The 25979-nt window shown below is 53.1% G+C and overlaps 3 protein-coding genes across 4 annotated transcripts; 1 reads left to right on the top strand and 2 right to left on the bottom strand.

Moving 5' to 3' along the window:
• The first annotated feature begins 7894 nt into the window (after positions 1-7894).
• Positions 7895-9324, top strand: SSTR4 (somatostatin receptor 4). 2 transcript variants are annotated; one of them, XM_057381516.1, is made up of 2 exons: positions 7897-7961; positions 7992-9324. In XM_057381516.1, the coding sequence occupies exons 1-2, from the start codon at positions 7942-7944 to the stop codon at positions 9151-9153; spliced, it is 1182 nt and encodes a 393-aa protein (XP_057237499.1). In that variant the 5' UTR covers positions 7897-7941; the 3' UTR covers positions 9154-9324. The 2 variants fall into 2 exon arrangements, with proteins under 2 accessions (XP_057237490.1, XP_057237499.1); XM_057381507.1 differs by having other exon boundaries at positions 7895-9324.
• A 233-nt stretch (positions 9325-9557) lies between these two features.
• On the bottom strand, positions 9558-13325 carry THBD (thrombomodulin). Its single transcript, XM_057381752.1, has one exon. The coding sequence runs from the start codon at positions 13278-13280 to the stop codon at positions 11661-11663; it is 1620 nt and encodes a 539-aa protein (XP_057237735.1). The 5' UTR covers positions 13281-13325; the 3' UTR covers positions 9558-11660.
• Positions 13326-16258: 2933 nt separating this feature from the next.
• On the bottom strand, positions 16259-20282 carry CD93 (CD93 molecule). The gene has a single exon (XM_057381878.1). It carries the CDS (start codon positions 19884-19886, stop codon positions 18135-18137), a length of 1752 nt encoding a protein of 583 aa, XP_057237861.1. The 5' UTR covers positions 19887-20282; the 3' UTR covers positions 16259-18134.
• Positions 20283-25979: the final 5697 nt, after the last annotated feature.

Consider the following 25979-nt stretch of genomic DNA (forward strand, 5'->3'; position numbering starts at 1 on the left):
ATGAGGAAAAAGGGCAGCACCTCATGGATTCTGTTCCCAACTCATACTCCATGAGGGAAAGGGGTAGCACCCCATGGATCTCCTTCCCAGCTCATACTCCATAAGAAAAAGAGAGGATCAACCCCAGTTCCCTTTTCCCAACTCAGGTTCCCTAAGGGAAAGGGGCAGCACCCCATGCATTCCCTTTCCCAGCTCACATTCCCTGAGGAAAAGTGAAGATCAACCCCAGTTCCCCTTCCCCAACTCAGATTCCCTGAGGAAAAGTGAGGATCAGCCTCAGTTTTCCTTTCCCAGCTCACATTCCCTGRGGAAAAGGGGCAACGCAGGTGAGGATCAGCCCTTGGATCCCCTTCCCCACGTTCCCTGAGGAATTCCAACCACAACCAGTGGAATTCCAGAGAAAAACCTCTCACTCTTGCCTTGCMTTTCACATCCCAGTTTTTTATTCCAACACTTTAAACACCAAAAAAAATCCCCAAATCCCTGGAAAAACAGGGTTGGGATTGGCACACAGCCATGCTTTCCCTGGTGCTGGCACAGGGATAACCCCAAACTACCCCATTGGATCCCAAACACCTGTTATCCCAATCCAACCACAGGTAGGGGATCACATCCAGCTCCCATCTATACTGAGGACATGGATCATGTCTTGTTCCCAATTTATTCCTGCCAGATCCAGCCTCCCCTCGCTTTTGTCACGGTGCAGCATTTTTCCCAACTTCCCGAGGTGAAGAATTCTTTGGGAAATGTCAGGGTTCCTGGCGGATTAAGCAGGAGCCAGAGCAAACAGGAATGACATTATTTTAATTCCTGCCATGCCGGGTCATTTTCCCTGCAATGTCACGGCTCCCATCCCAAATCCTGCTCCTTGCATCATCCTTCCCATTCCCTGTTCCCATGTTTTTATTTATTCACCCCATGGATAAAAGCAAAAAGGAGGAAAAGAGCATTTCCTTTCTTTACCCTTCCTTTTTCCTTCCTTTTTCCTTCCTTTTTCCTTCCTTTTTCCTTCCTTTTTCCTTCCTTTCTTCCTTGTGCTCAGGTGAATTCAAACCCCACTTAAGTTACATGGGGTTTTATTATTTTTTTTTTAGGGAAGCAATCCCAAATTTCCACAGCAGATCCTGCATCATTGTGAAGATTTACAGCATTAATTCCTGGCACATTCCCAGCTGTGGGATATAAGGATTATCCCAYTGGATTTCACATGGAGGCACATCCAGAGAAGTCAGGCCCATTGGCAGAGTCAGAATCATCCCATTCCCTGTTCCCATGTTTTTATTTATTCATCCCATGGATAAATGCAAAAAGGAGGAAAAGAGCATTTCCTTCCTTTTTAATTCCTTCCTTTCCCCTTCCTTTTCCCTTCCTTTTCCCTTTCTTTTCCTTCCTTTTTCCTTCCTTTTCCCTCCCTTTTTCCTTCATTTCTTCCCATAGTCTACTGGAATTTCCCAGCATTTGGACAAATTCAAACCCCACTGAAATTCCAGGTTTTTAACTTATATATATATATATATTTAGGGCAACATTCCCAAACTTCCACACAGATCCTGCATCATTATAAGAATCTGCWGCAGCAATTCCCAGCACATTCCCAGCCAGGGATCCAAGGATCTAAAGAGGAAGGAACTGATGTTTGGAAAAGTCAGGCCCATTGCCAGATCCAGGATTATCCTAAAATCCTGCCCTGCCCACTGCTGTGGGAACAGGGAACCGCTCATACTGGGAAAAGATGGATTCACAGCTGATTTAGGGAATTCAGGCTGCTTCCAGGATATTCCGGCTTTCCCTTGGGGTTAATCTCTCTTCTTGTCCCACTGGCTGCTGCARCTCCCAAAACAGCAGCAAATCCACCTTTTCCTGGTTTTTCTGTGGGATCAACTGGCTCAGGGAGGATTCCACAGGGATGGGATCCATCCAGCCTCGTGGCCACTGGGATCATGTTTGTGGCTTGCAAGAACCACATCCCAGGGAATCAAAAGCTATTTTGGGAATTTCTGCCCTTTCCAACCCTCTGGCAGAGGATGAGCAGAGGGATACAGGAGGAGAACACTCCTGGAGCTGAATTCCATGGGACATCTGACAGGAGAGTACTTCTTGAGGGACACAGGGATTCTGTGTCTGGAACAGATTGGGAGCATCTGAGGTATTCCCTTGGGAATGCTGCTCCAGCCCAGGGAATTCTTTCCCCTGCTGGTGCAGGGRCAGAGCCCAGTGGGAAAAGCAGGATTTATGGGAAAATACCTCCTGGAAAACTGGGGAAACCGTGGAAGGAGACAATTAGGAGCTGCTGCCAGGAAAAGGAACTGATTTTCCATGCTTTCCAGTGATTTTTTTCCAGCTGTTTGCAGGTGGGTTTGACATAGCAGCAGTTTTCCTGCTCCAGTGCCAGAATCTGGGAAGTGCGAGAGCCGGGGAAGGTTTCCTCATGGGATGAGCAGCTGGGATTCCCAGGAAAAGCCTGACAGAGCCTCTTCTCCCCTCGGGGCTGATCCAGGAAGTGGGAATGGCTGGGAAAGGGGAGAATCCATGGATTTGAGCAGGAAAAGGAAACAATGTTTGAATAAAAAGAAGGAGAGGCTTCCCAGTGAGGGCGTATCCAACATTTCCAGGTGTTCCAGCTCATCCCAGTGTCCCCATCCCGACTCTGGGACCATGGGAAGCTTCCCAGCTCCCTGATTTCCTGCCACTGGAGCTGTTCCAGCTTTTCTGTTTCTGGGCTCTATTCATCCCCAGCCAGCTTTGCCATAAAAATTCCCAGTGCCTCCGGCCTGGAAGCTGGGAAAAACTCCAGGAACTCATAGGAAGCTGCAAAGCCTCTGGATCCAGCCCTCCAAAATTATTATTGGAATGAGGGAGTGGGGAAGGGATCCTGGATTTAGGGTGGATAATGTGTCTGTCCTGGCTTCATCCTGCTCTTCCCAAAAAAGTCCCCGAAGCAAAGGCACCACAACCACAGAGGGAGAAACTTGGGAATATGCAGGSATTTCATGTGGAGCTGTCATTGTCTTTCCTCTATTCCTTATTCCAAGTTCTTTCCCTTTCCATCAGTTTTGGGATACAGAGCTCCCACCAAGGAGAACAAWATCTTATTCCCAAAACAAATTCCTGCAAAATTTGCTTCCCAGTGCTCCTTCAGCATTTCCACACKGGAAATCTGAGCTCATCCATTGCCATTGAACCCAGCAGGATTTAGGCAAATTCCAGGTGCTGTTTAAATATTAATTGGGATTTCTCATCCGTCCAAATCTGGGAGGAATTTTTTCCAGCAGATTTATGGAAAAGGGCCAGAGGGAATTGCCTTGTCATCCCCAAATGTCTTGTGAGCTGAGGATCCTTGTGGCTGGRATCAGACTGGAGCAGGGCAATGGATAATTCATGGAATTCCTCCMTTCTCCATCCTCAGTTTCCCAAGCTGGTCTGGTTTGGGATGATATGGAATTCAGAGAATCTTTCCTGTTCCTGGAGCTGGGATGAATCCATGTTTCTTGCACGGAAGCATCTTCCTTTAAGGAATATTCCTGTGAGAATATTCCTGCCAATTCCCAGGATTAARGAGGGGCCCTTCCTGCTGCCTCTGCCTCTTCCCTGATTCCTCAGAGGACTTTTCTGGAATTTTCTGCCAAGAAAGCCAGGATTTGGGAATTGAGGACAAACCCCAGCACTATGGGAGCAAAGCTTAGGAATGARGGCTGAACTCAGCATTGGGATTTGGGCAGGGAAAGACGGGATGCAGCTGGAGCATCCCAAATCCAGCCTATGCCACATCCATTCCATGAGAAGGGCCAGGAAGAGCTGCTGGAGCTTTCCTGGCTCCCACATTCCTTGGACACGTCCCAAAGCCGGATGAGCCCCAGATCTCCCACTCCACAATCCCGAAATCCCCGAGCTCTGGGACACCATGGTTATCCCCCATCTCTGCATCCCACTCCCCTATCCCAGTGGGAATTTTCTGGAGGAGCAGACACAGGAGCATTGAGCGGGGTCTGGAATGTGGCAGCAGCTGCCAGAGCCCAGGAGCTCCCGGGAAAAGCGCCAGGATGGGAATAAGGAACTCCAGTGTGGATCCCAGACTGGATAAACACATCCCAGCTCCCACCTGGCATCGGGAATAAGGCCCTGACCTCCGGCTCCACTTCCCGCTGGGATAACGCCGTGTCCTCTCCACCGGGAAGGGGAAACGAAGGKTTTTACAGGGAATCCAGGTTTTCCAGGGAGAAAACACCCTGAGGTGCAGCCATGAATCCATGAAAGTGACATCCAGGATCCAAACACCAYTGAAATTCCAGGCTTTCTTTACTTTTTCAGGAAATCCACTTTATAAATTCCTGAAAAGAATAAATCCCCATTTTTTCCCTTATTATTCATCCAGGGATTCTCCCAAAACATTTCTCCAATGTATTTATAAACTACACAGGAATGTTTGGGAATTCCTTTCCCAAAAAAATCCTGATTTTTTTTTCCCCAGGAGGCAGCAGAAAGCTCCAAGATAGGAGGGGGAAAAGTCTGGGATGTTTCAAGTCTTTTTCCTGGAAAACAAAGTCAGATTTTAGCCAAGAACCCGCTCCTAATCCAGGTTTTCTCACATTTGCCCCCAAAAAAWTGGGATTTAGGAGGAAAAAAAAGATTCAAAATTGACTTGTCTGGAATTTGGGAAGGATCCTATTGCCACACTTCTTGTCCTTCCTGGGAAYGACTTGGAGATTTTAGTCAGCGTTTAAAATTCCAAAGGACAAGGATCTAACGCCCCCAAGCATCYCAAATCCCGGGATTTGGCGGCTCCCAGGAGAGGGCAGCAAATCTCCATGTTTCGGGCTTTCCTCAGGAAAATCAGGAAGCAGCGGGGGGTGCAGGCGGGGAAATTTGGGAGCAGYTCATGGAAATGGGGCTGGAACTCGGTGTCCTTTAAGATCCCTTCCAAATTATTCCGGGACTGTGTGGAATTCCGGGATTTTGGGGGGCTCAGGGAAGATCCAAGGGGTGGAAAAGCCCTGTGTGCAGGGATTCCATGGGGGATTTACCTGGGAAAGGGGAACGGGACCCCATTTAGGTTTTTTTTAATTCCCAGCATTCACAGGTTCCTTTCCTTTTTTCCCACTTTATCCAACTCCTTGGTGTGGATTTGGGATCCAGTCCTGGGGGAGGGAAGCAGGACAGGGTTCCCTGGACAAGGATAATGGGAATAAAGAGGAAAATTAGCTGGATTCCAGGATAAGGATAGTTAAACAATTCCCTTGGACACTGGGAAAACCATATCCCACTAAATCCCAGGACTGTTTCCTTGGAATTCCGTGATTTGGAGGCTTCCTACAAACCCCTGATSTTAAAATCCCATGACTACTGATCCCAGGAGCCACAGATTCCTTGGGATKCACCGAGCAAATCCTGCTTTTCCCTCAGCAACAGAACAGGCTCTGAGGCTGGGATCTGGGGTAGCTCCTGGGGGTGGGAGAATCCCAAGATTTTTTGGAGTTGGACTCCATGTGGGTCCCTTCCTATTGGGGATATCCCAGGATTTTATGGATGTTCATGGAATGGAAAGAAAGTCGAAGATTCCTAATCAGAGCGTCCTGGTCCCACAGCGAGGCTCCAACCCCTGGAATTGTGCCCCCAGATCCAAAGTTATTCGTGCTCCTCCCAACTCAGCACTTTTCCATGGAATCCTGGGATCACAGTGTGGCTCAAACCCATGAAGGAGTTTCYTCCTCTACAGTAAAGGAGCCTCCAGGAGGTGGAGGGGGCCCATRGAATCTGCGGCTGCTTCCATTGTTTAATTCCATGTTTTCCGGTCTCCGGGGAACGCCCGGAGCTCCTGAGCTGGCATCCGGGAATTTCYGTGTCAGCACAACGGGATCCCAGTGTCCTTTATCCCACTGGAACACCCCATGGAATTGGGGAGGTGGGGGCGGAGATGGGGTGCCAGCATTCCCTGGATCACAGATATTCCCAGCGGGATCTGTGCCAGCTGCACCATTAACCATGGTCACAGATTTACGCAGCGAGGAAAAATTCCACCTGTTTTCCCAGGATTTCCAAGCCCATTCCCAGGGATATCATGTGGATGTTTATTCCTATTCCYATCCCAGCAATCAGGTCCCAGATGGACTTATCCACCCAGCTCCAAATTCCCACAAAATTTCCCAATGCTGTGATTTTAGGATGACTGAGACAAGTTTGCTCCATCATTTCCTGGCCCAGGTTGGGATAAATCAGATGAGGAGCAGCTGAAGGAGYTGGGAATGTTGGGGGGAAAAAAAGGAGGATCAGGGGGGATCCCATTCCCTACAACTCCCTGACAGGAATAAGGTAGGGATTGGGTTCTGCTCCCAGGGAATAAAAGACAGGATAAGAGAGAATGGTCTTAGGGGAGATTTAGGTTGGATATAGGGAAAATTTCTCTCCCAGGGCAAAGGTGGAATCCCTGTTCCAGGAGGGTTTTAAAACCATGTGGGTGCGGCACTTGGGGATATGGATCAGGGGTGGCCTTGGGAATGCTGGAATAACACTRGATTCCATAATCTTAGAGGGCTTTTCCAACATCAATGATTCCATGATTCCATGATTCCATTACTCTTTGATTCCATAATTCTATGATTCTATGATTCCATGACCTGGGCTGAGCTGCTGTCAGGGATTTCTTAGCACAAAGATTCCCTGGACCCCTCTCATCCAAAACCAGATGGAATTTCCTCCCATTTTTAYTCCTTGCACCCCCAACTCCAGCAGAGACTCCGATTTCGGTTGAAATTCCCAGTGGATTTGGATGTGGGGCTAGGCTGGACTGGCCCTCACCTCTCCATGCCCAGAATCCCAGGATGAGGTGCCGCAGGGATGGGGATGCAGCGGGAAGGAGCCGGGGGCCCTGCAGCGCTGGGAATGAGCGCAGGGAAGGCGGGAATGCGCGGCAGGAATGAGGGATGCGTTGCCGAGGCAACCATTCCTCTTCCATCTCCTGCCTAGCCCCCGAGCCGCGGGGGGATGCGAGGGCGGGGTGCGGGATTCGGGATGCGGGATTCGGGATGCGGGGGGGTCGGAGGGGGGAATTGGGCTGCGGATCCCGCCCTCCGCAGCGCCGGGAAGGAGCCGCTGGAGCGGGAATGCTCCAGACGGGAGCCGCAGGACAGCGCAGCCCGGCGGGAGGAGGGCGGAGAGCACTGCGGTGTTTTCCAGCGGAAATCCTGGAGCAGAAAGTTGCGCCGCGTTTCTTTTTTCATGGAAAGATGATGCCTACGGTGTAGGGATGCGGGAGAGGGAGAAGATCCCGCGCGTACATCCCTGCTCTGTCTTTCACTTTAAAAGGTCCGGATCTTCCCGGTCATCTGATCCAGGTCAACCAGGACTTTCCGTTGGTGACGGATCCCACCGGAGCATCTTCCCACAGGATCGGCTGCTTCTCCCTGGGAGGAGGGCGTGAGGCTCCTTCAATCCCTGGAATACTGAGAGGTAAAATATTCCCGGCTCGGTTTCTCCTTATCGGAGTGAATCAAATCCTGGGATTAACCCTCCTTAAGGTGCATGGCGTTGATTCCCAGGCCGTGTTGGGATTGATTCCCGGGGCCTGTTGGGATTGATTCGCAGGCCAGKTTGGGATTAAATCCCAAGATAAATGGGGATTGATTCTCAGGTCAAATTTGGATTGATTCCCAGGCCATCCCACCTGGTTTGAAGAGCCCCACGCAGGGCTAATGCCCATCCCACAGCCCGTGAGATCCAAAAAAAGTRGGATGCTGCTGCCCTCGGGAATGACGTGGAGGTGTCCAGGCAGGGAAGGAGTTGACTGAGGGAGTCGGGGGGTGGCGGATGGAGGTTCCCGATCCAAGGGCAATGCGGGGACCGGGATTCCCAAGCGTCRCAGCTCTCACGCCGTTCTCTCACCCCTGTGCCCTGCCCGCAGGCCGCTYCCATTCCCGGCGCCCTCCCGTCCATGGATCACCTCCCGCCATGAGCACGGAGGCCGAGCAGCTCCTGGCGAGCGGAGTCCCCCTCTGGAGCGTCTCCAGCTGGGCCAGCTCCGAGCCGCCCGCCAACAGCAGCGAGGCGGGCCGGTCCCCGGCGGCCCCGGAGCGCGGCGGCAACGCGGCGGAGATCGCGGGCATGGTGGCTCTGCAGTTCACCTACGGGCTGGTGTGCCTGCTGGGGCTGCTGGGCAACGCGCTCGTCATCTTCGTCATCCTGCGCTACGCCAAGATGAGGACGGCCACCAACATCTACCTGCTCAACCTGGCCATCGCCGACGAGCTGCTGATGCTCAGCGTGCCCTTCGCGGCCACGGCGGCGGCGCTGCGGCGCTGGCCCTTCGGCCGGGCGCTCTGCCGGACCGTGCTGGGCGTGGACGGCCTCAACATGTTCGGCAGCGTCTTCTGCCTGGCCGTGCTCAGCCTGGACCGCTACATCGCCGTGGTGCACCCGCTGCGCGCCGCCTCCTACCGCCGCCCGCGAGTGGCCAAGCTGGTCAACGGCGCCGTGTGGCTGCTGGCCCTGCTGGCGGCCTCGCCCATCCCGGTGTTCGCCGGCACGGCGGTCACCCGCGACGGCCGGGCGGTGGCCTGCGACCTGCTGTGGCCCAGCCCGGCGTGGGCGGCCGCCTTCGTGGCGTACAGCAGCGTGCTGGGCTTCCTGCTGCCCGTGGCGGCCATGGCGCTGTGCTACCTGCTGCTGGCGGCCAAGATGCGGGCGGTGGCGCGGGGCGTGGGCTGGCGGCAGCGGCGGCGCTCCGAGGGCAAGCTGACGCGGCTGGTGGTCACCGTGGTGGCCGCGTTCGTGGTGTGCTGGCTGCCCTTCTACGTGGTGCAGCTGCTGAGCCTGCTGCTGCCCGGCCGGCTGGACGCCAGCGCGCACAACGCCTCGCTGCTGCTCAGCTACTCCAACAGCTGCGCCAACCCCATCCTCTACGGATTGCTCTCCGAGAATTTCCGCCACTCYTTCCACGGCGTGCTGCGCCGCTGCCGCCACTCCGGCCTGTGCTGCTGCCGCGCCGGCGACGGCGACGGCAGCGACGACGAGGACGAGGAGGAGCCCCTGGATTACTGCGCTGCGCCCCGCGGCGACGGCAAGGGMTGCGTGTGCCCGCCCCTGCCCTGCCCGCAGGACCCGCTGCGGCCACAGCCCTGCTGCGCCCCCGGGGCCCTCCTCCCCAAAACCACCCCCTTCTAGGGGATCCCGAAGTTCTGAAAGGGGTGAAAGGGGATCCCGGATGGAGAGGGCCCGGCACGGCCGCTCTCCGAAATAAAAAGCCATAAGACTGGCCTGGGATGGAGTGAGTTCCATGGRCTGAGTGGTTATTGCCGTTATCCCGGCGCCCGGGAGCCTTCRTCGGGGATGGGGAGCGACAGTGTTATGGAACGCGTGGTCCTCCTGATTAATAAATAATAAATTCCCGTTTCTTCCCAAGAGACGGGGAGAGACAGGGAAAAATCCCAAAGCCCATCAGCTCTGCTGCATCCTCAGCAGATCCCATCATACACACCTTCCCCCCCCCCCCAAAAAAAAAAAACCACCAAAAATTCCCAGAATTTAAGCACACCCAGGACGGAATTTCCACAAGAAAAGCCAGGAGAACCAAATTTTGGTGAACTTGATACCCCGGGGTGAGGAACAGTACTGAAGTCCCATGGAATGAGCCACTTCCAGTTTATTTGGGGGTTAACTTTGTGCTTGGAATGTTATCCGCGTTGTCCATTATTTATGGCTCATTCCTTCCCTTTTAATCCCACTGGAGAAGTGACCAGCGGGGAGYGTTTTCATCTCAGTGGTGTCCTGAATTTCCTGGGTTTCTGGAGGAAATTTTTGGGGAGGGGAGAAAGAAAATTCCCTGAGCAGCTCCTTTAAACCAGACTGGCAAAGCTTTATTGGTGTCCACACAGGATCTCAAACTGACAATTCCATCACGCAGGGWAAAAGTCCAATAAATAAATAAGAATTTACAAATGTGCCGAGGAGGGGGGATAAAACAGGGAGTGCCGGAAATTCAGGACTCCAGCACCATAAGGCCACGGAATGAATTTTTGATAAGATAAAACTCCGCAGTGGGACTTCGAGATAAGAGGGAGAGAAGGAGTTTTTGGGGGTGTGGTGGCAAAATCTTCCCACGGGACACTCGAGGGTGACCAGGAAAAACAAACTTTGGGATAAAGGAAAGATCCATGGGAAGCAGRTCCTGCAGGCGGGATGATGCCTTTTATCAGGGTCTTTCCACTCTCAATTCTTCTCCTTCCTTCCCCTTCCTTTTCCTTGGATGTTTTCCCAAGTGACACCTTTATGTTTTGATATCTATTTCTGGATAATCATGGAGAATTATGAAGAATCAAAACAGCTCCATCCTTCCCACTGCAGCCAAATTGTCCTAAAATAAACCTGACACATCCATAGATTTACAGCCATCGTTCCATGTGGTTTCATTTTAATCCATCCCGAGGGATGCATGGACACGACCCTCAGTTATCTGACTTTCRGGATAATGACCTCTTAGGAAAACTACAGCTCCTACAACGCCTCTATTTTGATTTTCCTGGGAATTTGCAGCGGAGCTTTAGCATTCCAGGAGGGATGCTGCATGCTAGGAATTTTATCGTGTGGGAAGGACGGATGTGGGGAACAGAATCCCCCGGCTCTGATCCCAGGCTTCCAAAACTTCCACTGCTCCAGGATAATATTTCACTGGCATAAAGCTGTCAGCGCCGGCTCCGACATTCTCGCCTCAACAGCCGTCGGAGCAAGACCCCCCCCTTGGCTCCCCAGGGAATGATGGAACTAGAGAAGCAGATCATTTTCCAGAATTCCCCTCAATCCGTGGCTGGGAATGAGCAGCGCGCTGGATCCTGCCCCGTGGGAATGTTTTGCCTTGGGATAGAGTCAGCCCTGGATGAGGGAAAACAGGGGAAATCTCTGTGGGCAGGAGGGGTCATAAAAATAGCCCCAAAGCAACAATTTGAGGCAACAACAGTGGAAAATCAGGGAAGGAATTGGATGTGGCTCCGCAGCACCACAAACTTTTCCTACACAACTCACCCCGGCAGCCTTGGTGTCCCTATTTCACCTCCACATCGCGCAAAAAATAGTGACAGGGAACAGGAATCAGGGATTTTAGCCCCTCCTCGGTGACACTGAGCCGGGTCCCTGCTGTCACCAGGGACTTAAGGTGACAAGTGCCTCCCACAACAGGGAGGCTCCTTCTTCCATCACCCCTCAGCCCAAAACAAACCAACCCCATCCCAAAGAAAAGCAGGAGACTCCCAGCTCAGGAAAACCATCCTCTYCAGCTCGGCACACAATTCCCAGGAGAAGGATTGGGATCCTAGAGTCCTTCCACAGTCCCYGCCTTGGTCACACCGTGCCCTCATCCCACAGATTTAGAGTCATTTCCACATGGAGCCGCCCCTCCTGGGTTTTTCCTTGCGGTTTTCCCGACCACCGGCTCTGGAAAAGGAAAGCTGAACGCCAAGGAGGCAGGAATGGAGCAGCGTCTCTGTGTTCTTCTTTCCCATTTCCCCGGCACCAGCATTCCAAGAGCCGGCTGGGAAGAAGGGAATACTTTGGAAAGTGGGGTGCTCACAGTTTTTTTTCTAATTATCATTAAAAATTCCAACTGGGGAGCTGGGGGGGGGGGGGGGGAGTAAACGTCACCCAGTTCCGCCTCCCACTGTCCGTCCTGCCTGCTGTCCCTACGGTTTCTGTCCGGAGGGGACCGGCTGAAGTCCGAGCTCCTTCTCCTGGGGGCCGCTGTACTTGTAATCCATGGAGCCGTGGGAACGGCAGCGCTTCCTGGCCAGGTGCAATCCCAGAGCCAGCAGGGCCAAAAGGCTCAGGAGGGCACCCGCGGCGATGCCCACCAGCACCCCGGGGTGCAGCCGCTCCGCTTTCGGGGGGGGTCGGCTGGGGACGGGCGTGTGCGGGACGGTTTCCATATCCCCCGAGAACGTTTCCTCGCCATCTCCCTCCAGGGCGCACTCGTTGTTCAGGACCTGGTAGCCGGGGGGACAGTGGCACTGGTAGCCGCCCGGGGTGTTGGTGCAGTTGAACTCGCAGTGACCGCTGTCGCATTCATCCATGTCCACGCACAGCTCCTCGTCGTCCAGCACGAAGCCCTCGGGACACTCGCAGGCCCCTCCGTCGTCGCACACRGCCGGGCACTCGGTGGCGTTGCAGTACAGGACGCAGCGGGTGACATCCAGCGGGTGCACGGCGTAGCCGGGGTGGCAGGCGCAGCGGTAGCCGGAGGGCAGCTCCTCGCAGCGCTGCTCGCACGGCGCCTCGAAGCAGGGCGACAGCCGCTCGCAGTGCCCGTCCACCATCGTGTAGCCGCTGTGACAGCGGCACTCGAAGCCGCCCTTGGTGTTGACGCACTCCTGCTCGCACGGCCCGGGCTCGGCGGCGCAGTCGTCGATGTCCTCGCAGCTGCTGCCGTCGGCCGCCAGCCGGTACCCTTCGGAGCACATGCACACGAAGGAGCCGCCGGCCACCACGCAGTGGTGCTGGCACGGCGCCCCCGCGCAGGGCGAGCGGCACCCGCGCCCGTCCGCGCCCAGCACCGAGCCCTCGGGGCAGGAGCAGCGCGGCCGCCCGCCGTCCTCTCCGCACGTCCCCGCGCAGCCGCCGCCGGCCAGCTCGCACGTCCACGCTCCCGGAGTGTCGCGGCCCCAGCGCGACCCCGCTCCGTCCCCGTCCTCGTCGCAGCGCAGCTCCAGCCCTAAATCAGGGACGAAAACCACGCTGCGCGGAGGCAGCGCCAGGAACTCCGTTCCGCGRGCGCCGAAAGGGGTGGCGTAGGTGACGGAGACCCCGTGCGGGGCGGCCAGGCGGGGACAGCTGTCGCCGTAGCTGTACTGGCAGAGGAAGCCGTCGGCCGCCTCTTCGCAGCGCCGCACCTCCCAGCGCAGCTCCCGGGACACGGTCACGCAGCGCTCGCCGCAGCGCCGCCCCGACGGCGCCCAGTTGGTGTAATCGGTGCCGCGGTCGCCGGTGACCCAGCGGAATCCGCGGAGCCGCCGGGAGGGCTCGGTGCAGGACAAGGAGGGCGACAGCGACAGCCCGAGCCAGAGCCGCCCCTCGCGGTTCTGCAGCAGCAGCGCGATCGCCTCCTCGGCCACGGTGGAGCGCACGGTCATGAGGTGCCCCCCGCCCCGCTCGCACACATCGCTGGCGGCAGAAAAGGGCCGGGAGCCCCAGAACACGGCGAAACACTCATGCTCCACGCACTGCGCGCCCGCGGGGGACAGCGACGGCTCCCCCGGCTGTCCCAGCGCCACCGTCGCGAGCAGCAGCAGCGGCAGCAGCGGCCGCATGGCCCGCGGAGGGGGCGGCCGGCGGCGCCGCCGAGCTGTGCATGGGCCGCTCCTCACGGCCGCCCCCTTTATAGCGGCCCCGGCGGGGGAAGGAAGCGCCTCGGGGGCCGGCGGTGATTGCGGCGGTGAATCCCGGCCAGGCGCTCCCCCCGCCCCCGGGTCCCCTCCCGCATCCTCCCGGCGGCTCCGCCCCGGCGGGGCCCGCCCGGCAGCGCGGGGGGGCCGGAGCAGCCAGGGCATCCCGCCCGGGAGCCGGGAATAACGGGGTGATCCTTGGGCAAAGGGGGAAACCGCAGCGGGATTTCACAGGAGGGAGCCTCGGGGTGCGAGCAGCGACGGTGAGAATTGTGACCCCGCTGGGATCACCACCACACTGGGATGTCACCCAGTTGCCGCCACGGTGCGGCAGCAGGACCGGGGCAGTGCCCGTAACCCCGTGCTGACACGGGGGAGGGAGGTCACAGCTCAAATCCTGTGTCCAGCTCTGCATCCAGCATGGAAAGAAGAGAGGCTGGAGAGTGTCCAGAGATGGGAATGGAACTGGGAAGGGTCTGCAACACCAGGAGGGAGCCGGGAAAGGGGCTCAGTTTGGGGAAGAGGGGACTCCGGGGGGAYCTTTTCCCTCTCCACAATCCCTGCCAGGAGGGTGGAGCCAGGTGGAATYAGGATCTGCTCCCAGGGAATAAGGAAGAGGGTGAAAGGAAACCGTTTAGGCTGGATTAGGAAAAATTCCCTTAATAAATCATTAAAACAATAATAACAAATTAACATATAATTATATATCTTATCTATAACTGTATATAATTTATATTGTTTAATTATTTTAAATTTAAATTTATTATTATTATTAAGCACTATTATGACCCTTTTCCCCACGGACACTTGTGAATGGATGTTCTATTCCATGAGTTTATCCTTGGGGGATCCTCCTGTGCTGCCAGAAAAGAGCCAGGAGCAACCTGAAAATGCAACCCAAACATCCCAAGCTTCTCCACTCCACAGAAAGGGGATTTGGGCCCTTTTTTAAATGGAATTCGAACAGCCTCAGTCACTGCAATCAGCCTTTGGGAWGAGCAGCAAATCCCAATTTCCTCGGATCATGGCAAGGAAGTTTCTTTATTAAACTTTATTGGACTTTATTGAACTTCATTGAACTTCACTAAACTTTGTCATTTCTTAAACTCTTGGGGTTTGTTTTGTCCTCTTTCAACCCCGAGTGCTTCCTGTAAATTCCGTGAGGCTGCATGGAAAAGGGAAGTTGGRGRAAATAATAATAATAATAATAATAACAATAATAATAAAAATAATCATAATAATAATCATAATGTTATTACCTTCATTCATCCCCTTGAAGCTCTGCCACATGTTTGGGAAAGAAATGTCCAGGGGGTTTAATTCCAGTGGCAGGGATGAACCTCAAGGAGAAAGTGTGGGGGAACTTGGGACAAAGAATTCCTCCAAGCAGGATCATTCCCAAGAAACTCCTGGAGAGCAGGATAACTCTGCCCTTTCCTGGTTTTAGGAACACCTGTTGTTCCCACAATTTTCATTTCATTATTTTCAATTCTTCTCCCACTTCTCCTTTCATTTCTTCTGTTTTCCAGAGAAAAGGAACACCAAGGCAAACCACAGGAAAAGAAGGAAAATGAAATGTGGTGAAAAGGGAAAAAAAAACCAATAAATTTCTGATTCTGCTGTTATTTTGTTTTCAGCAACTGCAAAACCAGATAAAAAAATTCTTTTTCAAGGCTGTGARATATTTCCAGGAAAAAACAGAGCCCTCCCAAACAATGATCCCACTCCGTTGGCCTTGCCCCACTCACATTTGTCCCTAAAAGATAATCGGGACAGGGTGGGAGGAACGGTATTAATCATGGTTTAATAATCCCCTTTCTATCCCGCTGCTCCGAGGGCTGACTCAGGGTGCCAGCGCTGCCCTTCCTGCTGATAGGCTGCTTTTCCTTTCCCCAAAATCCCATTAATCATGCTTGCCCTGCAGAAGAGGCTGTTCCCTTTGGCTCTGACTCATCTCAGCTGTCCCTGTCACCCTGCTCCGAGCGGGCACTTGRAATGCTTAGCCTGACCCCTGGATCCGGGATTTTGTGTCAACAGGGGGGGATTTTTGGCTTCTTTGCGGGGTTTTGGGATGAGGTTCCTCTGCTGGAATGCTGGCAGTTATCCATGAGGGAATAGAAAGCAGTGGAATGTAAGATAATATGAAATATCATGGGATAATAGGATCAGAAAGGGGACGATCTTATTATCTGACCCCCCAAAAAAGCCCTCACACAGAGCTGGGCTGAAATTAAAGGGATTGCTCATGGATTTGGAATCTTGGTCATGGAATTAGGGCTTTGGTCATGGAATTAGGACCTTGGTCATGGGATTGGGTCCTTGGTCATGGAATCAAGGACCTTGGTTGTGGAATTAGGAACTTGGTCATGGTTCAGGAACTTGGTCATGGTTTCAGGAACTTGGTCATGGTCTTAGGACCAACCGTGGGTTGAGGGCCTTCCTCGTGGGTTTGGGGCTTTCCTCCCAGTTTTAGGAACTTGGTCATCGGATTAGGATCTTGCTCATGGATTTTGGACCATGCTCATGGAGTTGGGACCTTTTTTATGGGCTGGGACCCTGCTTGTGGGTTTAGGTGCTTGTTTATGGSTTTAGTATCTTCCTCATGGGTTTAGGACCTTGCCTCTGGGTTTAGAATCTTTGTTATGGATTTAGGACCTTGCTCATGGGTTTGGAACCCTGCTCATGGGTTTAAGATGCTGTTTGAGGGTTTAGGACCTTCCTCGTGGTTTAGGATCCAACCCAGCCCATCCCAGTGCTTCCACCCCATGGCCTTGGCAGGGATGGAAGGGAATGGCCCCTGCTTAGGACCACAGATCCGAGAAAAGGCTGAGACCATGGGACAAACCCCAGGAAAGGATTTGGGATCACCACCCACCACCAAGGGAATACACAAGCATTAGGAGCACCAAACCATTTTTAGGAATATCTTTATTAAAACCCACAGCAAACACATTTTTGTTCTGGTTTTCTTGGAATTGCATCCAGAAAGCATCATTGGGATAACTTTATCCTGTGAATCCAAGAGTTTCACTCTGGGAAAACAAAACACCCATCCATGACAAAAACAATTCCAAGGAGCAGGATGAATATCCCATCTCCTGTGGAAGACAAGGCACTGGTTTGTGGGATTCACCAGTCCCTGGGTAACTTTCTAAGGAGGACATGGATCAAAAGGTTGTGGTAGGAAAAATGGGAGACATGAGGTTGGATCCAGGTGGAATTGCACCGGAAGGGAGGATGCTACAGCAGGAAATACTCCACCAGGGAGAATCCAAACTAAACCTTGGCATGAATGCAAGTCTTCCCTAGGCTTAATCCATCGTCATTCCCCACTGGAATACACAGAGGTTGTAACAGAAATCGGGATTATAATTTTTTTGGGAATAAACAACACATCTCAGTTTTTTCCCAGGTCTAACTCCACCCTTATCTTTCCTTTTCCCTTTTTTACAGCATTATATCCCATAAAAAACTCAAGGCTGTCTTTTCCCACAGATCCCAAACCAGCATAATTGGATGGGATAATTCAGTGGTTTAATTAATCCAGGTATTCCCAATGCTTTGCTGGCTTGGGGAGGAACTTTTCAGCAGGATTTCCAAGAATCTTGCTGCTGCATTCCCCGTTTTCTCCTAACCCAGGCAGCACATGGAAAACATTCCTATCAGCTCCATTTTCCTGTTTTCAGCTCACAATGGAGCCCCGAAGACAAGAAAAAAGCAGGAAAGGGTTTTCCTCCACACATGGAATGACAGGATGCAGGTCCCTGCCCACTGCAAACTCCTTTGTGTTCCATTCCCATTTCTGTAGCAATTCGGATCCAAGGACCCATAATTCCGACAGAAACTTTGGGAAGCTGCTTCAAATCCCATGGCTATTCTTTTCCAACCCTTCAGAGCATGGATAGACCAAGGAGGAGGTGCTGCTGGGTGTGCCCCTCAGGATTTTGGGGAGAATTCCTGCTGGCAACAGCTGGAAGAGGCCCAAGAAATTTGGGGAAGTACCTGGGGACCAACTTGGCCTGGAGAGTTTTTGGGGAGTTACAAGTTTTACCCATGATGATCTAATATTCCAATCCCAGCGTGTTCTTTACACAGGCAAAGAGGGAAAATATGCTCAGCCTGGAGCCAGGAAGGATCCTTCCCCCAAAAAAAAGATTCAACAGGAAAAGGCCAGCCTCCCATGCGGCTGATGGGAAGGAGGGCATTGTTTTCTCTGTTTAAAAGTAGATTTAGGCAGGATACTCTGGAAATGAGGATGTGGTTATTCCAAACACAGCTTTTCCTACCTTTATGCCATTCCTTGGCTCTGTGCTGAGCAGTTTTCCGTGGGTTTAAGCAACAGATTTTTAATAAAACCCCCAAAATAAACCCTTAAACCCCACCCTGGTTGTGCCTGCAGGGGGCTGTTCTCACTCTGCTGATGCATGGCCCAATTCCAAACCCTTTTCCAGGAGAATTTCAAACTTTTTCACATCCCAATTTCAAACCCTTTTCCAGGAGAACGAGGCAAATCCCAGCTGGTATGCAGCCATGATGGAGGGGTGAGGAGGGGTTGAGAACCCCAAATGAGCAGTTTTCCTTTAGGAGCACGATCCAATAAATCCAATTTGCCTTTTGGAGGTTCTGCAGAGCTGAGGAGGCAAATTCCACCCTGTTCCCTCCCCCTCCCGTTAACCCCTTGGAGCGGCAGGACTGTGAATCCCACTGGAACAGCCAGAGGAGCTCCCTTTGGACACACAGCATTCCCTCCACCCTTTCATTTGGACTTTTAACCCCCTCCTACCTGCRCTCCCCGCGGCTCTCGGGCTGCTCRGGCACCCAGCAATAATTATCGGCCGCATTCTTGGCCGGCGGCTTCTCCCTCCGGGCCGCCCTTCTCCTGCAGGCCACGAGGGCCAGGGCAAACGCCACCAGGAGCAGGATGGCCACCAGGCTGCCCACGATGTAGTACAGCAGCAGCCGCGGGCCGTCGGCGCTGTGCTCGTCCGAGCCGGCGCCCGATCCCACGGTGGGCATTCCCAGAGTCCGTGGGATGCTGGTGGTCCGTGGGATGATACCGGCGGTGCGTGGGTGGCCAGAGGTCTGTGGGATACCCGTGCTCTGTGGGATCCTGGTGCTCTGTGGGATCCCGGTGCTCTGTGGGATGCTGGAAGTCTGCGGGACGCTGGAGGTCTGTGCGATCCCGGTGCTCTGTGGGATGCTGGAGCTCTGTGGGATGCTGTTTGGGATCGCCCCTCCGGGGATGCAGCCGTGCCCACCCGCATCCCGCATGGAGCCAGGCGGGCACAGGCACTCGTAGCCGCCGGGGAAGTTGCGGCAGGCGCCGGGACACAGATCCCGCAGGCACTCGTCTACATCCAGGCAGGAATCTCCTCCCGGCTGCCGCTGGAAGCCGGGCCGGCAGGCGCAGCGGAAGGAGCCGGGAATGTTGATGCAGAGCTGAGGGCACGCGTGGGGCTCGGCACACTCGTCCACGTCGTGGCAGTGGAGGCCATCGGGCCCCGCGGGGCGGTAGCCAGGGTGGCAGAGGCACTGGAAGCCGCCGGGAATGTTGCGGCACCGGTGCTGGCACGGCCCGGACTCGCATTCATCCACATCCAAGCAYCCGCGTCCGTCCGGTGCCAGGCTGTACCCGGGCTCGCAGCCGCACTCGAAGCCGCCGGGYAGGGTCCGGCAGGTTCCCTGGCAGGGGTTGGGATGGCAGGAATCCTYGGGAATGCAGGAGGCCATGTCGGCRGCCAGCACGAAGCCGGGGTGGCAGGCGCAGCGCGGGGCCCCGCCGGGCCCGTGCAGGCAGAGCTGCTGGCAGCCGCCGTTCTGGTGGCCGCAGGTGACAGGGCACAGCGGGCCCGGCGGGTGCCAGGCGAAGCCACCCCCGTCCAGCGCTCCCTTGCACAGCGCGAAGGCCGAGCCCCCGCCGCCGTCGCACTCCACCTCGGCCAGCGTCCCGAAGGGAGCGGCGGCCAGGCGGGAGCTGCGCACCCCGAACGGCGTGGAGTAGGTGACCGTGCCGGGCCCGGCCAGCGGCAGGAGCCCGCACATTCCCTGGAAGCTGAACTTGCAGAGGAAAGCCGGGAGCGGGCTGCGGCACGGACGGTCGGCCCAGCCGCCGGGCCCGTGGGGGCCGGGGGGCCGCAGGGTGACACAGCGGGCGCTCACGCAGGTGTCCGCCGGCTCGGATGCCCACTCGGAGAAGTCGCCCGGCTCCCCTCCGGCCACCCAGGAGAAGCCTCGGAGCGGCTCCTGCGGCTGGACGCAGTGACCCCTGGGCAGGCTGAGCCCGATCCAGGCCGGCTCGGACCAGCGGGCAGCGTCCAGCAGCTCCCGCAGCCGAGCGGCCTCGCCGGCRCTGCCCACCGGGGCCAGGTTGCCCCCGTTATCCCGGCAGCGCTCCTGGGCGYTTTTCCAGCTGCTCATATCCCGGTGCAGGGTGTAGCAGGCGCTGTCGGCGCACAGCACCTCCGCGTYCTCCGCTCCGCATCCCCGCGCCCGCAGCAGCAGCAGCAGGAGCAGCGGCCGGAGCGTGGCCATCCYGCCGGACAAATGGACAGAGGGACGGAGGAGTCACGGACGGCGCTCACATCCCGGTGTTCCGCCGAGCTCTCCCCAAACACATCCTGTGCTCCCGGCTTCCCTATTTATCACCGGAGGCCACGGCTTCCTGTAGCATGGAGCGGCTCCGGCCGCTTGTTGGGCTCCCTGGCTTCCCTTTCCCCCCCGGCTGCTCGCTCCCATCCCAAAGTTGTGGGGAAAACACGCCGCGTTCCTGCTTTTTTTTTGTAGTGTTCCTGCTTTTCTTTTTTTCTTCCTCCAAGAATTTGATTTACTCCCTTCAGCCAGCAGCCGAGTTTTCCAAGCCCTAATAGGGGCCGGCAGTTTTCAAGCACGTGTTGCTAAAAGGGGAAGGAAAACATCCCGGCTAAAAAGCCGTGGGATCCGTGGATATCGGCCTCTAAAAACGAGGGAATATTTGGCGCGGCCTCTCCAGCGCACGCGCAATGATTCCAGCACATTTTTCCCTTTCTTTAAATAGATGGAAGAGCCCTGAAATAGGAGCTGGGTCGTGGGAAGGTCCTGGGAATACCAGGATGGAGCCAAGCTTCAGCTGGGCTCGGATGCCATCCTGAGCACAGCTCAGGCAGTGCTGCCCTGGCATTCCATGGATGARGATTCCTCATGGAATTCCAGGTTTGGGCTGCAAAAGCTCAACCATGAGCAGGGCAGGGACAATCCACGAGAGCAGGTTGTTCCAGGCCTTGATGCCGGGATGCTCCGTGGTAACAACTTGGCTGATCCCAGTTCCCTTCCTGTATTCCCAGGATCTGCCCCTGGAGCTTCCATGTGGCAGCAGCAAATTCCGGATTTAACCCCTTGCCCTGGAAGTCTGTGGAATCTTTTCCTGCTTGGCACAGCCACGGCTTCACTGCCCATTCCAGGATTTTTGGGGTTAGGTATGTTTGGAATTCCTCAGGGAATGGCTTTGATCCAAAGGAAGAAGCAAAACCGGGAATCCCCTCATTCACTTCCCTCCTAAATAAAAAAGTTGCCAAAAATCCTAATAGAAACAGTRGATTATTCCCAGACCTGTTCATGTACAGCATTCCTGGGAAAGCCCTGGCTGCTGGGTTATCTTCTGGAATCTCCCAGAGTGAAGGTTCAGGGATCCACAGCCAATGCTCCGAAACAGAAGCATTTTGGGACAACTTCCTGGAGTTGGGAAAAACTGGGGGGAAGAAAAAACATCTTGACACCATTCCAGATTGGATTTATCCAGAATTTCAGAAATGGGGAGGATTGGTTTTGACTGGAATAATTGAGCTCAGCACAAAAGCTTCCCTGCTGCCAGCCCAGGACAGGTCTCTACTRCTGGAAAAACATGGATGGTATCTTCCCAGCTGATCCCACAATTTTCCAACCAACAACTTCTTTCCACAACCCAAACCAACTTTTTTATCCAAACAAGTTTTCCTGGAGAAAAACAGGGCATTTCTTATTACAGGTCCTCTGGATATTCCCAAACTGGGAAAAATCCCAAAATATTTAAATATAATTTATAAGTGCAAAGTTGAACTAATTCCAGGAAAATTAAGGAATTGGGGGAATGCTCTTTATTAGGACATATAGGAAATCTAGTCAGGAATCCTGTCCCAGGGAAGGACAGCTTGTTCAGGAACATGGAAAATGCATGGAATATTTGCAAAAATAAAGCAAAACCTTTTTTCCAGTGACTTTATGATATTTTTTTTTTTTTCAGAAAAAAAATTGAATATCCCTGTATCCAAGAGTTTCATCAATAGAAAACCTCCCTACCATCACTTTTTAGAGACATCTCCATGTTGCAAGCTTATGTGGGAATATTTTGGGGCATTGTTCTTCTTTTATTTTTATAAAATCTTCCACACTCCTTAATTTTTCTTGGATCTTCCCATTGAAAATGGCTCCAAACTCTAAAAGGATTTTCTTTCTCAACTCCCCCTGGCTGAACACATCCATAACCCTCCCTGTTTTCCATAATAACCCAATCCCAGCAATCTCCTGGAGAGCAGAATTCCTGCTGAAGGGAATATCCAACAGTATTAATTAAAACCAACTAAAAAAAAAAATCAGGAATTGGTTAAAAAATGTTGCTCCGAGATTAAAGAAGGAAACGGGCATGGAATTTATGACATCAGCAGTGGCAAATCCCAGGACTGGGATGAGAGACAATGGAGCTGGAGCCGGGGACACCTGTGCTGCAAAAGAATTGGAGGAACTCAGTTTCCTCTGGAGACRTCCCGAGGACACAGAACTGAGGGTTGGGAAGGCTTGGGAAGGCACTTGGAATGGGGGAGCTTTTATGGCATGAAATGTTGGGAATTTGGGCAATGTAGAGAAGGAATTGGCAGGGRTTTAATGGGAACAGAATTCCAAGTGCCTGGAAAAGGACGTGGCTTTGTTTAGRTTTTCATACCCCTGCTCCTCTGCTCCAGAGAGATCCCACCTGGAATCTTGGATCCAGCTCTGGCTCCCAGCATGGGAAGGATGTGGAGCTGTTGGAGCAAATCCAGAGGAGGCACTGGAATAATCAGAGGGATGGAGCAGCTCTGCTGTGAGGAAAAATTGGGATAATTGGGATGTCTCGGCCTGGAGAAGTTTCAGGATGATGGCATTGTGGCATTCCAGGAGCTGAAGCAGTGAAGAAAAAATAGGGAGAGAATATTTCCAAGGGATGGAGTGACAAGAGAAAGGGGAATGGCTGCCAACTGACAGGGAGGTTTAGATGGAATACTGGGAATAAATCCTTCCCTGGGAGGCTGGGGAGGCCCTGGGACAGATTCTCAGAGAAGCTGTGGCTGCCCCATCCCTGGAAGTGTCCAAGGACAGCTTGGATGGAGCCTGGAGCACCTGGATAGTGGGAAGGGTCCCTGCCCATGGAATTAGATGAGGAATTAAGGTCCCTTCCAACTGAAACCATTCCATGTTTTGGTTTTTTTGGTTTTTTTTTTTCATGGAGTGGCTGAACGCCCACCTAAATGGAAATGAGGAAAGGATGGAGCAGTTTTCATCCCAAATATCCCGTCCCTTCCAGGTATTTTCCTCCTTTTCTTAGGAGGAGGGACTTTGTTCCTTAGAGTCCAGATTCCAGGCTGGCATTTTCCATCCTTCTCTCCCTTTATCTGCTTTTTTGTCCACGTTTTTCCAACGTTGGAGCAACTTCCAGGCTAAAGCTGGAGGAGGAGGGATGTTCAAAACAACCTGGAGCAAATCCAGGAATTCAGTTTCTCTCCAGATAAAATCCAAGCTGTGTCCAGATAAAGTTCCAGGAGCTCTGTGGAGTCCCTGCCAGGTGGGAGGGAACTGCTCCAGGTGGTTTTAGCTGCTCCAAGGATACTGCTGGAGGTCAAATCAGGATGTGATCCCTGGGGTTTTGGCCCTTTTTTTCCAGCCCACTTTGTGTTTCCAGGAATTCCATTTCCATTTAGAAATGGTCACTGGGATTCCAGGGATGAGAAACTCCACTGGACACCAGCAGATCCATGCTTTGAAATTCCTTCGGGATGTAAATAGAGCACTCATCCTAAACTCTTTCCTCCTGGAAGTGGAAGGACTGAACCAAAGCTGGAATATTAGACTGGATAGCAGCTGGAAACGTGGGAATCATGGCTCTGGAAGCCAAAATAGAGCTCCCTATGAGCTTGGATTTGTTTCCGTCAAGAAGGAAAAGCCCCTCAGATCCCAATGACAACAGGACAACCATCCTGRGGAAAATCCTCATCCCAACAGATCTTTTCCCTCTTCTTATGTCGTCTAAGGGATTTTCTTTTATTATTCTTTCATTTTTCCAAGTGTTCAGAGCCTTGGAATTGCTGACTGTGCTGTCCTGGGTGGTCCAGGGCAGGAATGTGGGGTGGAAACAACCTCTGCTCCAGATGGAGAGAATTTAGGAAAAAAGGGAATTAAGTCAGAGGCTTCCACGTGGATGGATCCCTCCTCCCACTGGGATATTCTCCAAGGAATATTTCTGGGTGAGGTCTGCAACAGCAGGGGGGAAGGTGAAGGAGAGGAYGAACATAAAACCCTGACCCAAATTCCCTGCTTTTTATTCCAGCAGGAGATTTCGGGATATTAATGTTGGAATGCCACCAGGACACCTGGAAAGTGCACACACCCTGTGGCCACACAAATAAACTCCGGGGTTTCTCCAAACAGTCCAACCCAGCCRGAAGGGCTGCGCTAGGATTTGGAGCTTGGAGAAGCCAGAGTGGAGGAAACACTGCATGTCTGAGAAATTCCCTGTTATTCCCAAATTTCCTGCTGTATCCTGATCATCCAGGATGAGCCATTAGGGAATGGGGCAGCTCCTTCTGCTCTTAGGGAATTCCAACCCACCTCCCCAAGCAGGGATCACATAAGGATAGGAAAATTGGGAAAAAGTCTGCCACAAAATACAAAGGAAATGGAGAATTTCCAAAGGACAGGGAATTCCTGAGTGTTTTTTTTCCCAGGATTTGGGCATCTGTTCCTTGTGGGAAGGCCAAAAGAAGGGAACATTTTTAGGAYATTTGAGACYTTTTTTTTTTTTTTCATAAGTTGGGATTCCCCATGGAAAAAAGGTTTTCCTTGCCCATGGGAGCTATGGAGAACAGACTTCCCTATTTTCACCTAAAACAGGGAGCAGGAGATGCAAAATGATCCCTTAAATTCCCATGTGGTGCCTGGGGGAGAATCCCAAAGGAAGCACTTTCAGATCCAGTCTCATGATCCCAAGAATGGGAATGGGTAGGTCTGGAAAAGGCTCTGGGATCTGGGATGGAGGATTTGGGGAATTCCATTGCTCTTTGGAATGTTTAGGACATCCCACATGTGGATAAATGAAAGTGTATCCAAACATCCACTTTTTTTTTTTTTTTTTTTTTCTTTTTTTTTTCCTGGAGCAGAGTCAGAGAAGCACTAGACTCTGTTATTAAATATTGATTTTCTCCCTCTTGAAGCTGTTTGCTCATCCCACGAAATTTCCTGCCTGTTTTCCCTCACCCTCCTACTGGAATTCCTCCATTTGTGGCACAATCCAAACTTCCAATCCTTCTCAAATTCCCCCAAGCAGCAAAAACCAAGGATGGGGTTAAAGCGGGATCTCGSCTGGCTCCGGCTTCTCCAGCTCCACCTTGCGCGGAGCCAATCGGGGTTTGCTGCCATTCCCAAATGTCATTCCCAGCCAGAGGGAATGACTCAGCGCTGGCACAATCCGTGTTTCCAACACACCCAGCTGGATTGTTCCCTGTTTTCCGATTTTCCTCCCAGTTTTTCAACGCTGTCCCAGCCCAGCTGCACCGAATCGCTTTTCCCGCTGATGTGCAAAATCCTGGGAAGGAGGTGGCTCTGGAGGCGGCTGGAATGCRAAAGGAAAGGCAGGGTTGTAAACATTCCAGAGGCTCGGGAAGCGCCGGGTGTTGCCCCGGCAGGGCGGCAACGACTGGAAGGAAAAGCAGGGTGGGATTCTCCAAAGGGATGAGCGGCTCCTCCRGACCCTTCCCAGCTTTCCTGGGATCATTGCAGTGGCGTGGGATGGGCATGGAGGGAGGATAAAAGAATAGATCCCAAAAATACAGGGATGTGTCTTCACAAAGATGGAAATCCCACCTGCAGTGGAAGCAGGATGATTAATTCCTTGTTTTCCAAAAAGGTTGGAATGAGGTGGGCTTTAAAGTCAGTCCCAGCTGAGTCCAGCCTTGGATTATTGTTCTGCTGATCCTGATCCTCCCAACATCTTCTCCCCAAAAATGATCCTGTTTGGAGTGTGGGATCCCTTGAGTGGATTATGTGAGGGAACAAATTCCATTTAAACGARGGAATTACAAACGTTGGCATCCACTGGGAAATCTGGAGCCCCCCATGTTGGGATGAGGCCACTCCAGCCCCTCTCCCCATCCAAGGAGAGATCCCGTCGGGAAGTTCAGAAGGGAGAGGAGCCTAAAGTTCAAATATTACTTAAAAATAAATTTGGCAGGAAAATGGTTTGTAGCACATGAAAACATTGAGGTCATTCCCAGCGGGAACTGATCCCAGCAAAACCCAGATTGTTCCCGCCGTCAGCGTCACCATTCCTGCTTTCTACACTGGGCTCTTTTCCAGGTTTTTTTTTTT

Source organism: Malurus melanocephalus, unplaced genomic scaffold, assembly GCF_030028575.1.
Source record: "Malurus melanocephalus ecotype Western Australia unplaced genomic scaffold, MMel_1.1 scaffold_13, whole genome shotgun sequence".
In the NCBI taxonomy this organism is placed as follows: domain Eukaryota; kingdom Metazoa; phylum Chordata; class Aves; order Passeriformes; family Maluridae; genus Malurus; species Malurus melanocephalus.